Below are 12,974 nucleotides of genomic sequence, written 5' to 3' on the forward strand. Positions count from 1 at the left end.
TGTGTGTATTCCCAGCTAACAGTGCTCATCACACATGTTTTTTCCATTTATGGGGCTGCTGGATGTAAGTCCTAACTCCCCCACCCTTAGCACAGTGCCTGGCACATAGCAGATCACAGCACGTGTAGAAGCTGCCACAGGCCCTAGCTGGGGGCTCATTAGCTGGTAGGGGAGTCTGGGGGCATTGTAGGGCCTTTCCTGAAACTTTCTGGGGCTAGACCATTGCAGGCTGGTAGCGCCAGAGCCCTGCCAAGTGCAGTCTGTGGGCCAGCAGGTCAGCAGCCCTGGCAAGCTGGTTGGAGATGCAGCATATGTAGCCCTGCCCCAGACCTTGTGAATCTGTATACACTGAATGGATTCCCCACATGGTGCACCTTGCCTAGACTAGAGGACAGGTGGGGGCAGGTGACTGCCCCTAGGACCAGTGGGCCCTTAGGCCTTACCCATCTTGTCACCTGCTCCCCCCAGATATCGGCCAGCCCGGGACGGAGATCTTCAACATGCCTGCCATCACCGGAGCAGGTAACTGTCCAGCCTGGGCTACATGGCCGCCAGCCCCCTCCCCACTTTCCCCATCCCCTGTCATGGCTGCGTGCTGGGGAGGTTAAGCTGGTGTGTGGGATCTGGAAGGAGACTTAGGGAGTGTGGCTTTCACCCTAGCCATAGTCATGATGAAGGGGAAGCCTTTTAGGTCAAGTGTATCCTTATCCTTCCCTCTGGACTTGGCAAACCCAGCAGTGGGGAAATACACATAAGGCTGGCAAGGCTTTGCAAGGAGTCTACATTGGAGTTACATTTCAAGGCCTCCCAGTATGTTTAGTACAGAGTCAGGTGCACACACAACTATCTGGAAACACCAGCTCTAAGGCGGGGCCTCTGGTGGAGATCTGAGTGTGGACCGGGAGTGTGGGCGTGTGCTTGGTGCACACAGGCTTCTCTAACAGTCCAAGTGAGCATTTTTATAGAGAACATCAGTTGTACTCGAACATTCAGACCAGCTCGGGGAACAACGAAGATGTATTATGGAGATGGGTGAAAACTCCCACACGTTTTGAAACTAAAGCTTCAGCCTGCTATGATATTTTGGACTTGGCAGATGCTGAGGGTTGGGTCCCCAGCCTCTGGTAGGGGCCACAGTGTGTGTTTCTCCTGCTGCGCAGAAGGACCAGGGGTGGGGTTTTAGGGACATGCCTTCCAAAGTCCAGCATACAGAGACTGAGCCCAGACCAGCTCAGGACTGGTGCCTCCGTGGGCAGACCCTGTCCAGTGGGGTGGGGGTGCCAGGGTCGTTGGCAGGGCTGTGTCCTCTATGTCCTGGGCCTTCAGTGGGAATCTGAGGCCAGAGGAGCAGAGAGGAGATAGGCTGGCCTTCCCTGGGGCCATGAGAGGCCTCAAGCCCTGGGAATGTGGTGAGCAAAAGACAACCATTGGATTTTATCAAAATTGAAGGTAATCAGAACCTCCAAGTGGGGGTTTTAACCAAGGCTCATCTATCTACCCAGAGACTAGATCCAGGGGGCTTCACTGGGCCTCGGACAACAGGGAGGAGACAATTTGGTCGAACCAACAAGACGGTTAGAAATGAATGTTTCCAGAATGTTGTAAATCTTGACACAGGCAGTGGACACACCAGATACTTCTGTCCATAGAGATCCATGCAGGGGTATGATGAAGATCTGTGCTGAGACTTCTGTGTAAATCATATTTGACTTTTCTGTAAGCAGTTTAGCATGCGTGTGCACACACATTTCCCCGGGCCCCAGTCTCTGTTGCTTGGCCCCACATCAGACTTTGCCTTTGTAACTGGAGGCAGTCAAGCTTCCTTCCTGCCTGGCACTGTCAGATCCCACACCTGCGACCTTGAGTGGAAGCCTCCGGAGCATCTGGGATCGCTAGATCCACCAAGAAACTGCCGCAGCCTGTACAGCTCACATCATCTTTTCCACTTCGCACTATTTTCTTAGCCTGGAGGATCACAAATTTTTTTTTTTCCCGGTGCCCACCCCATGCTGGAAATACTGCGTTTTCTTGAGAGACATGGCTCCCCAGCCCCCCGACTCACTTTTTTTTAAGTGCTGGTGAAATGTGCCTGAGACACAGCTAAAAAGGTAGAGAATGTGTCCCAGGCTGTGACCAAGTTTGGAGCTAAAAGGAAGAAAGGAAAAACAAAACGCAGGGAGCAAACGGTTACTGCCCAGAAATGTGATCCTCAAAGCCACTGAGAAGCCGTCAGTGTAGTTCATAGACGAGCCGGGGGCAGAAAGACCCACTTGCCGGCTGCCTGGTATTCACGCACTTCGCCAGAGTGGAAGTTTTAAAATCCTTGCAGATGTTGCCCAAGGACGGCAGGCAGAGGGGACTTGAGCTTCGTTGGCAAAATCTGGTTTAGCAAAAATGCTGAGAAGAGATGCCCCCAGGGTTTGTGAAAGTCCCCAGAATGATCTACAAGAAAATGAGAAAGGGACAGAACACCTGGTGAATGACAAAGGCTGAGTTCACGTGGCTACATAGTGGGTGTCTGCAGGGACTGTTGGGGACCAGTCTGTTGATTCGACCACTTTGTGACGAGATCACCGGGCTGAGGGCGGTCATGCAAGCGTCTCTAGCTCTGCCCTGTCCCCCCGCACGCACCGTAACTGCATGGCTACGACCCCCACCTCACCTCACCGTCCGTCTCTGCACCTCTTTCTCTTAGTGGCTCCCGGGTGGGGAAAGGCGGGGGAGGAGAGTTAGGCTCAGCTTGGGGGGCAGCTGGTGGGGGTGTGCTGAGGGTCCCGGACCTCGTGGGGGTCACCTTCCCTTCCAGAGTCTCTTCCTCAGCCCCCGCCAGCCCCAGGAGACCCAGGGTGGACCCACACACACACCCAGTCCCAAGCTCTGGCTTGACCTGGTTTCCCAGCTGTGTCTCCCCAGAGTATCCTTCTGATTCCCACCCCCTGACACACACACACACACACACACACACACACACACACACACCCCTTCCCCGATTCCATCTCAAGGCCCCTTGGAATTTTAGAAGAGAAGCAGCCCCAGCTGGGATTTGTGGGGCCAGCGGGGCTTCTGATACCCCAGAGGGCAGAGTGGGAGAGACTGGGGGGTGGTCACCTTGCCTCCCAAGCCCCTAATCCCCAGGGCCCAAGTCTACCCCATCAACACGCTGCAGGAAAATGAGGGCGGGGGGGGGGGGGGGGAACTAGGGAAATGAAGAAACATGTTGCTTTGCCAAAATGTGTTCACTGTGTATTCTCTCTTCTCCTCTCTCTCCCTTCTCTCTGCTTCTCTCTCCCTCCGTCTGTTGTCCCTCCGGCCCTTCCTGGCCCCCGTGTGTGTGTGTATGTGTGTGTGTGTGTGTGTGTGTGTCTCTCTCCCAGGCCTTATGACCTGCAGAAGCCAGGCGGTGCAGGAGCATGCCAGCACCAACATGGGGCTGGAGGCCATTATTAGAAAGGCGCTCATGGGTAAATATGATCAGTGGGAGGAGCCCCCGCTCAGCGCCAATGCTTTTAACCCTCTGAATGCCAGTGCCAGCCTGCCCGCTGCTATACCCATAACCGCTGCTGACGGACGGAGCGAACACGCACTCACCTCGCCAGGTCTGCAGGCCTCCCCTGCCTCGGCCCTCCAGCCCCACCCGCCCCGCCTGTCCCCATCCCAGTGTCCGTAATCTTGTGCCTCCGCGGTCCTCTGACCAGCCCCCTCCAGCTTTGGAGCTTGTGACTTTATTTTTGTGCCTGTTTGACGTGGTTCTGGAGTCGGCTAATCCCCATCTGGGCGGGCACGGCCCCAGCCCCCACCCATCCCCCCTTCCCACTAGGTCCAAAGGAGCTGCTGCTTTTCTAAAAACACTCACTGCTGTCCGAGCCCTGCCCTGCCTTCCTCCCCTGCTGGACACAGGTCCCTGGGATGCCTGCGTCCGGGCCCATTTTGTGTCTCCTTGGGGGAAATCAGGCTAGAGCAAAGGGCCCACCTCTGGGTCAGGGTGACCCCTGGGCTTGTGGCAGCCTGGCTCGTGACAGCCAGGCCCGTGGGCTGGACATCCACTGGGGCCACCTGTGTGTGACCCTGGCTGACTTGAGATCTGATGGTGAGGAGACCACTGTCTGTGTGCCAGGCCCAAACTCCGAGGAGTCAGGGAAGCCAGAGGAGCCAGCTCCCTCTCTGTACCTCTGCATGTCTGAGCAAGGGCTGAGCAGGGAGACCTAGGGCCCATTTGTCCAACCTGGACGGTTTGGTCCCAGGAAGAGTTTCTGGACTTAGTGGGGGCCCAGGCCTGGCCCCAGGGGTCCCAGCTTCTCTGCAAAGGGCCTATAGCCTTCCCAGCCCCAGCACAGTCCTGGGGCAATGGTCCGGGTCAAGCCAGAGGCCTAAGGCTTCGTGCCCCGGATGGCAGGTGGGCCTCAGGGCAGCCTGAGTGGCTTTTGAAAGTAGTTCATCCCACTTCCCTAGTAGAAACCCACCTCCAGAATCAGGCCCAGGGCTGGGTCTGTCCATCAGGTTGACGCGTCCTGCCCCTCCTGGGGGCCTCCCCACCACCGCCACCCCTACCCCCACATGAGTGCCATCTCCACAATCTGACATCACCCTTTTCCATGTGTCCCCTCACAGGTGGTGGTGGAAAGGCCAAAGTCTCTGGCAGACCCAGCAGCCGAAAAGCCAAGTCCCCAGCCCCGGGCCTGGCATCTGGGGACCGGCCGCCCTCCGTGTCTTCGGTACACTCGGAGGGGGACTGCAACCGCCGGACCCCGCTCACCAACCGCGTGTGGGAGGACCGGCCTTCATCGGCAGGTGCGCATCGGGGAGCGGTGGGTGCGTGGGCCTGCTGGCTGCCCATAGGCAGGGGGCCCAGGTCATCAGGGGTGCCTGAGCACCTACTGTGTGCATGCAGACTGTGTGCTCTGACCTCTTTTATGAGAACTGGGGCCCAGGTAGGGAGAGGGGGTGTGTTGCATGCTGTCCAGGGAGGCTGGCCTCTGGTCCTGACCGGAGAAGAGGGAAGGTTCAGGGAGCGAGGAGGGAGCCGATACCACAGGCTTTGCTGGTCATGGAGCCAAGTTTGCTTCGTGAGCATGAGGAGGCCCTGGAAGGTTGTAAATGGGGAAGTGCTTGATCTGATGTAGGTTCAAGAGAGCCCTTGGCTGTAGAAGAGACCCAAGGAGCAAGGGCAGGAACTGCAGAGAGGCCGCTGCTGGTCTAGGTGAAGGTGGTCAGGGCATGATGATGGGGCGGGGGTGGCATTGGTGAGGAGACCCTTGTGGTTTTGAGAAACCTCGCAGGGGTTAAGAGGTGTTGGGACAGCGGCCAGACATGGGAAGCTGAGGTGAGGTGGGCAGGTGGGCCTGGAGTGCCCAGCCCATGGGGGCCTCCTGATGGTCTCTCCTGGTCTTTCTGGCAGGTTCCACACCATTTCCTTACAACCCCCTGATCATGCGGCTCCAGGCGGGTGTCATGGCCTCCCCACCCCCACCTGGCCTCCCTGCAGGCAGCGGGCCCCTTGCCGGCCCCCACCATGCCTGGGACGAGGAGCCCAAGCCGCTGCTCTGCTCTCAGTACGAGACGCTCTCCGACAGCGAGTGACTGTCAGAACGGGGTGGGGGGCGGCACCGGGACCCAGCGAGTGGCCAGAACAGCGGGGCAAGGAGTGGGGCAGCCGCCGACTTCCCCCACTGAGGAAGGAGCCCCTGAGTCTGCCTGCGCGCCCGTCCGTCCGTCCAGAGCTGGCATCCTTGCCTGTCTAAAGCCTTAACTACGACTCCCGCCCCGGGCTGGTCCTGTGCAGTGACCTTACTCAGGGGATGTTTACCTGGTGCTCGGGAGGGGAGGGGCCAGGGAGGGGGCGCGGTGGTGTGTGGTGGCCACACGCACGCAGCCGGGGCGGCCAGGGACCCAAAGCAGGATGACCACGCACCTCCCACGCCACTGCCTCCCCCCTTATCACATTTGGAACCAAAGTCTAAACTGAGCTAGCAGCCCCCGCACCCTCCCTTGTCCCCATTCCGCTTCTCGCTCTGGACAGACGGACACGGGCCCTGTTCAGCCCCCCACGCTCTTGTCCCGGGCTCCATGGACTGCCCCAGTCAACGAGACTGCCGGAAACCCAGTTGGGCCGGATGGGTGGGCGAAAGGGTGCGGTCTGGGGCGAGCGGACGCTCCGAGGAACTGGACTATCTGTCTCGCACAGCGTCGCCGCAGCGGTGGGAAGGAAAGGCAGGTGTAAATGATGTATTGGTTTACAGGGTATATTTTTGATACCTTCAATGAATTAATTCAGATGTTTTACGCAAGGAAGGACTTTACCCAGTATTATTGCTGCTGTGCTTTCGATCTCTGCTTATCGTTCAAGAGACGTGTGCAGGCCACCAGGCAGTGAGCCCATCGGCCACAGGCCTGGGGGGGCGGGGCTGCGGCTCGTGAGCACCCTGCGCCCTCCCTCCTTCCCTTCCTTGGGCAGAATAAACTTGATGGGTATTCTGTGACCGCCACCTGCGCACGGCGGTGGCGTTCTGTCATTTACACACATTGTTCTCATTAAAAAGCGAATTATACTCAAGTGACAAAGGTGTCTTCTCTAGCTTGGACAGGGCGGCCAGAGGGCGGGCACCTGGAGTTTCGGGGGACAGCAGGAGCCATAACCTGGAGGGGCAAGGAAATCTCCCCCCGAACGAAATGCCCCCGACATGTTCCCTCTGCGGTTGAGTTATTTCTGCCCAGGGTCGGAGAGTCACCGTGAGGGCATCCCACAGTCACACCCGTGGTTAGGGTGTTAGACATTCCTCCCTGGGAAGGGACGGTACCAAGTATGCACACCAGTGTGTGCACCCTGTGTGTGTGTAGGGGTATGGTGTCCTCACGCCCCTGGGGGGAGGGCTCCCCGCTCTCACACCCATGGAGAGAGCATCACACTTACGGTGAGGATGTTCAGGTTCACCACCATCGATCCGTAATCGTTAAATACTTTTAATTTCATTCGTGCCAACATCGTATTAAGAATCGGACCCCTTGCCGTCACCACCTTCTTCAAACACGAGACAGAAGAGACAGCAGTCCTCACCAGCTTGTGTCTTGAAATAGCCACCAAGTTGCTTCTTGCAGTTTTAGTGTGACACATCCCCAAAACGAGTCTGCTCTTCACCTCCCGTGTTCCTTATGAGCAGAGCCTGGGTTTCAGACGGGCTGCCATTCTCGGCCTTGGGCAGATGCGGTGTCTGTCTGCCATGGGCACTGGCAGCGTCCCTGTCACCCCTCACCTACGTACACCTTGTCGGCACCCCTGGCCTCTGCTGCATCCTCCAGACTCGCCCGGTCCTGGCTCACAGGTGCCAGTCTCAGCCCCCACTGCCCGGCTGGGTGGGTGTGATTGAGGAAGGACATTCGGGAATCCTTGCTGCCCACCGTCCCATCTGCATGCCTGTGTGTGCAGGTACCCACCGTCTGTCCACCCAGAGGGAGGAGCACCCTCCGGTGCTCTTCCCCCTAGTCTGGCCTGGCCTAAGTGCCCCCCTGCAGCCGAGAGCCAAGTAGCCACCTGTCAGCCACCCCCGTGTTACTGGTCTGAATTCAGAAAAACTCCACCCCAGCAGAGCCAAGGCCAGCCCTGCTCTGTGGGGTGAGCAGCCACCGACTTGTGTCCCTCTCAGGTTCTGTCTGCTGAATGAGGCTAGGCCACAGCCCCTCGACTGCCTAACGTGCACACAGACAGCAGGCAGCTAGGACATGCACACCGTGGGAAGGCCTCTGGCTGCCGTGCCTAGTCCTGGGTCTGCTCTTGGGGGTGGCCCTGGGTCTCCAGGACCCTGAAACCCTTGGGAGCTTTGAGGACTTTGGAAGGGGGGTCCTCTGCCCCTCATAGGGGTCAGGAGCTAGAGATGAAGCTTATAAGGTCTTCTAAGCAGGGCAGGTTCTCTTTCTGCTCATCATGCCGAGCCTGGATGTCATGGTCCTGGAATATGCCCTGTCCCTGCCTTTTGGCCTCTCAGCCCTGTGGGTGCTGGCCCCTTGGTCCACCCGGGGAGGGACCCAGGCTGTCCCAGCCTGTTTGCAAACAGGTGTGTCTGGCCAAGGGAATAGTCGGAACCAGTCTTGCAAGGCTCCAGTGAGGAGTCGCCAGCAAGGGTGGCTGCAGGCCCAGGGCACCCCTGGCCCTCACCAGACGTCAGACCCCAGCCCTACCCTCAGCACTGTAGAGACCCCATGGGATTTGGGCAGGCATAGAGAGAACCAGGATCCACTGGAGGCAGAAATCGCCATCCCCTCCCCAGCCTCCAGTCTGGTGCTACCTAGCTTCCTGGGGTAGCCAGCACCCCACCTCCCCACTGCTGAGGGTGTGTATCCGGGAGGCCCCAGGAATGGGGCAGAGGACGGGTCTAAGTCCAGGTAACTGCCCAACCTCCCTGGCACTCTGTATCACCCTAAGTTTCTCCTGCAGGCCTGTGCCATGAGGCAAGATGAGCAGAGGCCTGGAGCCTGGCCTAGTGATAATGTTCTGTGTAGCCTTGGGGACATTGTGAGTGCCTGCCCCCAGTGGCAGTGGGCCTTGTGCTCCTCCATCTACAGCATCTGGCCAGGCATCTGGACTGTATGTACTATTGAGGCCGGCAGGCAGGTGGCAGTGTCGGGCCAGCAAAGGGTCTTGTCCTGGCTGGGACCTGCCTGGTCAGCATATAGGTCAGCCCCATCTGGAGCCCGGGGCAGGTCAGCTTGTGTTGACCACGCCAGCCACCAGGATTTGGCCACACATGCTGGTGCCACCCAGAATCCCTTGGCCCCTCCCTAAGCTGCAGTCAGACCAGAGTGATGGGGGTGGGGCACAAGTCTCAGTCCACACGGTCATCTCTGCCAGCCTCTGACCCCATGGCCTCAGAGCTGACACTATCTAGCACTTCTGTCTCCTCTGAGGGCTGGTGGCCCTGACCCAACACAGGGGTGTTTGCAGGGTATAGGGAGAGCTCATGGCCTCCTGTCACCTGGGGAGGGCCCACTCTGTCTTCCAAGCCCAACCAACCAGTCCTCAACCCCCCAAGAACTCATTAGACTCCCATATTGTTTGGTTTTCTCACTACTCCATCTTTATTTTATTTTTTAAAAGATTTTATTTATTCATGAGAGGCAGAGAGAGGCAGAGACACAGGCAGAGGGAGACGGGCTGCCTGTTGGGAGCCCAATGATGGACTCGATCCCAGCACCTGGGGATCACGACCTACGCTCAACTGCTGAGCCACCCAGGGGTCCTCACTGCTCCATCTTTAAAACAGAGGCCTGTGCTGTTCCCCTGACCTTCATCTCCCTGGAAAACTCCTACACACACTTCAAAACCCAGCTGGAACAGTGCCTCTTCTAAGAACTCCTACCTCTCCATCTTCTCTCTCCTCTGGGTCTCCAGTAACGCACTGCAGGCTCCCCATGTCCCGAACCGGATAGAGCCCCTCAAGGCAGAGCTCTTGTTTTCCCCTTCTGCCCTGTTGTGGACTGAGCTCCCCGGGCGACTGTTAAGCTGAACAGACTCTGTAAGAAGCAGATCTAATAGGAAACCAGCATGTGATTTGTAAGGTGAAGGACAGTTGTTGACAAATGTCCACATGTCTTAGGACATTGGGAGGTTGGTTAAATGCACATTCCCGCGCCCCACCTAGAGAACGTGGAAGTGAATAGGTAGGTCTAGGATGCAGCCTGAGAACCTGTGTTCTTGACAAACAGATCGGGTGTTTCTGCTGGGGTGGGCTGCCAGCCGTCACCGTGGTGGCGGGGGTGGGTGTCCAAGGTCGGAGCTGGACCTTCGCCTGGCGCCTGGCTTCTCCCCTCTGCCCGGCCCGCAGGCCTCCGCTCAGGGCACACGTAGAAGGAGGCCCAGCCTAAAGAGCTGCTGCCCGCAGGGAAGGCAGGAACAGACCAGTCCCCGAGGCACCGGGCTTGGCTCAGGAAAGCCCTCCTGGGGCTGGATGACACAGACACTGACAACTGGAGCAGTCAGGGTGGCTTCCTGGAGGTGGTGGTTCTTGGAGGAGTAGGGGGATGGGCTGAATGGAGGGAGCCTGCCTGGGCAAAGGCTGGGAGGTGAGACCCAGTGGGACATTTGGGAGACAAGGGAGGCCACATGTGAGTCAGTGGGGGCCCAGGAGTTTCTGAGAGAGGATGAGCCCAACAAGGTGATTTGCTGCTTTTCTGAAATTGGGGTGACGTTAGCTTGCAAGCATCTTGGATGGATTGAGAGAGAGAAGCCTCCGAGACCAGTGGGGGCCAGGATGGGGTTCACAGGGCAGAGGAGAGTAGGATGGAGCCCCCTGGCCAGGAGCGGGTGAGGGCAGGGAACAGGAGCAGGCATCCTCACCAGCCACTGAATGGCTGTGTGACCCTGACGCCGTCACGTGCACCCTCTGTGCCTCAGTGTCCTCCTCTGTAAGGGAGATGATGCGATCTGTGGTTCTCTTGCAGAGACACCGCGCACTCCCCTGGGCGGGAGTCAGGGCAACCCGGCAAGGAGCAGACCGAAAGGGCTGGATAGAAAATGAAAGGAGGATACTGCAGGTGGGCTGGCAGCTGGCAGCGGGGACTCTTGTTTGCATGTCTGGGGAGTAAAGGGACTGCCAGCAGCTGGGGCCGAGGGGGCGTCCCTGACCATCTTGTCCTTGAGGCCGAGGAGGGTCATCCTTGGGGGGGATTTTTGGGAGGGGAGGATTCTCCAGGAAACCTGAGGGCTTGGCAGCCATGTGACAGGTCCTCCCTTCTCACCTCCGGAGGTGGGCCAGGTCCTGCTCCCTCCTTAGGATTTCTCACCTGCGACCTCCCAGGGTCACGGTGAAGATGAAAGAAGATGAACGTGCCAAAGGTGACCTGAGGCCTTGAGGGCTTGCTGGCTGCTCACGTCACATCACTCCTACTCGGGGAGGCACAGGACCCTGTCGAGTCCCAAGGATGGGGGCGCCTGTTTAGGGGGGCTGCTGAGTTTGATTCAAGGCTTATGTTTGGGCCCAGAGGCAGCCCTCCGTGGAGGTTTCTGCCCCACCCCCAGGGAGGCTCTGGCCAGCGGGGATCAGCAGCAGCTGTTCCCACCCCCCACAGTGGGGGGGGGGGCGGGGGGCCATAAGCATATGTGTCCCCCGGCATACGCTTTGAGATGTGAAGTGACCTGTTCTTTTTCCTGCCACCAGCCCACCCCCAGTGCCATCTCCTGCTCCCTGGGGGACTTCGGGAGTGACCTCTGCCCCCTGGGGGCTTGCCCAGCACATCTAGATCTACCGTGTGTGGGTGTGTGGGTGTGTGGAGAACAGGGAAGGGTAGAGGGGCCTCTGCGGGGTGCAGCCTGAGCCCCGGCAGCAGGGGCCACTGGGCTCCAGTCTCTATTGTGGGGGGCGGGGTGGTGGAAATGCCAAGGATCTAGGTAAAACCTGCACCTCCTTCTACCTGGCCTCTGGGTCCTCTGGGTGCCCAGGAAACCCGAGGCACACTTGGGGGCTTTCCAGGGAGGTGTTCTTGTTTCCCACTTTCTCCATCTCCCAGGCTGGCCTCTCTGAGCCCCCTGTGTAGACAGGGAGCAGTCCGGGACTCCCGTGTCCATAGTGAAGGCAAAAGCTATCGACAGGGTCAAAACGACTTCTGCAGACACCAAGTGCAAGATGCCGGCTTGCTCTGCTCTCCGGGCCAGCGCACCGCCTGTCCTCCACGGCACCCAGGATGGAGGTGGCGCTGGGAAAGGGAACGAGGGGGCACGATCCCGGTGCCCCAAGAGCAAGGACTCATGCTAGGGGTCCCTGGCAGTGGCTGGAAACCTGCACACCTTGGAAGTTCCTTCTTGAAGGGTGACCCCAAGGGTACCTCCAAGGTTGCTGGATTCATTGGCACCCTAACTGCACATGTCATGAGGCCCAGCCCATTCTTCCTTCAAGTGGCAAGAGATCAAGGTTGTGGTTGAAATGGAGCTCATGCAGTTGGATTTATCAGGTACAAACAAAGTGACCCCTAGCGTGCATGTCTGCACAGAATCCCATGTCTAAAAGGGCTGAGTTCTCAGGGTCCCCAAGGCTGTGTTTGAGTCCTGCTGGTCCACACAGCCAGCAGAGGCCTCAGGAGTCTTCCTCACAGTGACGTCGGAAGCCTGTCCTTGGCCCTCCTGGTTTTCACCCCCGGCCCCACCTTGCAGACACCATCCACCAGCAAGGCAGGTAGCCAAATGGGTAAGATCTGGCCCTGCTTCCCAGTAGCTGTGTGATCTTGGGCACATGACTTACTTAACCTCTCTGTGCCTTCCTCCTCTGTAAAATGGAGATACAGTAGTGCCCATCTCAGCAGGTAAGGCTGAACAGAGTTAAGCCACCAGGGATGTTTAATAAAGCCTCGGGAGCGTGCTGGGCACTGCACGAGTCAGCTGGCACAGCTTTACCACGACTGTGCTCTTACACATGGCCAGGCTCAGGCTCCAGCATCAGGAGGCCACAATTGACCCTGCTCATTGTACTCGTGACCCACCCCCTCCAAGGAGGGACCTGTCACCTGCAAAGCCTCTTATATCAAAAGACACCCCACCTGCTCTGCCCACCAACTCCAGAGCCCCAGAGGGGCAAGCTCCAATCTGACTTTTCAATTCCCAGAGGACATTGTCTTGTTGCTGCCGGGACCCCAGCAGCCCCTCCAAAGATGTGGACAAGATGGAGAGAAGTTATAACATGGGTGGGGACCACCTTCTTTGCAGAGACAGCTGGGGCCCTCCTCCAGGGACCAGGAGAGTGGGGAGTATTGGTGCAGGGGGCTGGGATGCTGAGCGCAAAGCATCTGGACACCAAAAATGCAGATCCCCAGGCCCATCTCAGAACCACCCCAGACCCAAGTCCTATGGTGGGACCTAGGTCTCTGCATGTATTCACCAGCTCTTTGGGTGAAGCCTTGCCCATTTTGGGTACAGGGTTCCCAGCCTCACCACCCACCTGGGGCTGAAGGAGGCAGGGTTCCCCAAAGTTAAGCCTGAGTGGGAAGGAAAGGGGGCA

At 58.3% G+C, this 12,974-nt stretch overlaps 1 protein-coding gene across 29 annotated transcripts in view; it reads left to right on the forward strand.

The window, feature by feature from the left end:
* Nucleotides 1-6,550, forward strand: part of NCOR2 (nuclear receptor corepressor 2) — a 211,459-nt gene extending 204,909 nt beyond the window's left edge. For 17 of the 29 annotated variants that reach the window (XM_038574764.1, XM_038574765.1, XM_038574763.1 and 14 more), the window contains 4 exons: nt 469-522; nt 3,375-3,596; nt 4,609-4,788; nt 5,396-6,550. In XM_038574764.1, the coding sequence (XP_038430692.1) occupies nt 469-522; nt 3,375-3,596; nt 4,609-4,788; nt 5,396-5,577 (638 nt within the window). In that variant the 3' untranslated portion in view covers nt 5,578-6,550. The remainder of the gene's footprint in view (nt 1-468; nt 523-3,374; nt 3,597-4,608; nt 4,789-5,395) is intronic. The other 12 variants (XM_038574778.1, XM_038574779.1, XM_038574781.1 and 9 more) reach the window with 4 other exon arrangements.
* Nucleotides 6,551-12,974: the final 6,424 nt, after the last annotated feature.

The sequence above is a fragment of the Canis lupus genome, chromosome 26, assembly GCF_011100685.1.
Source record: "Canis lupus familiaris isolate Mischka breed German Shepherd chromosome 26, alternate assembly UU_Cfam_GSD_1.0, whole genome shotgun sequence".
NCBI lineage: Eukaryota > Metazoa > Chordata > Mammalia > Carnivora > Canidae > Canis > Canis lupus.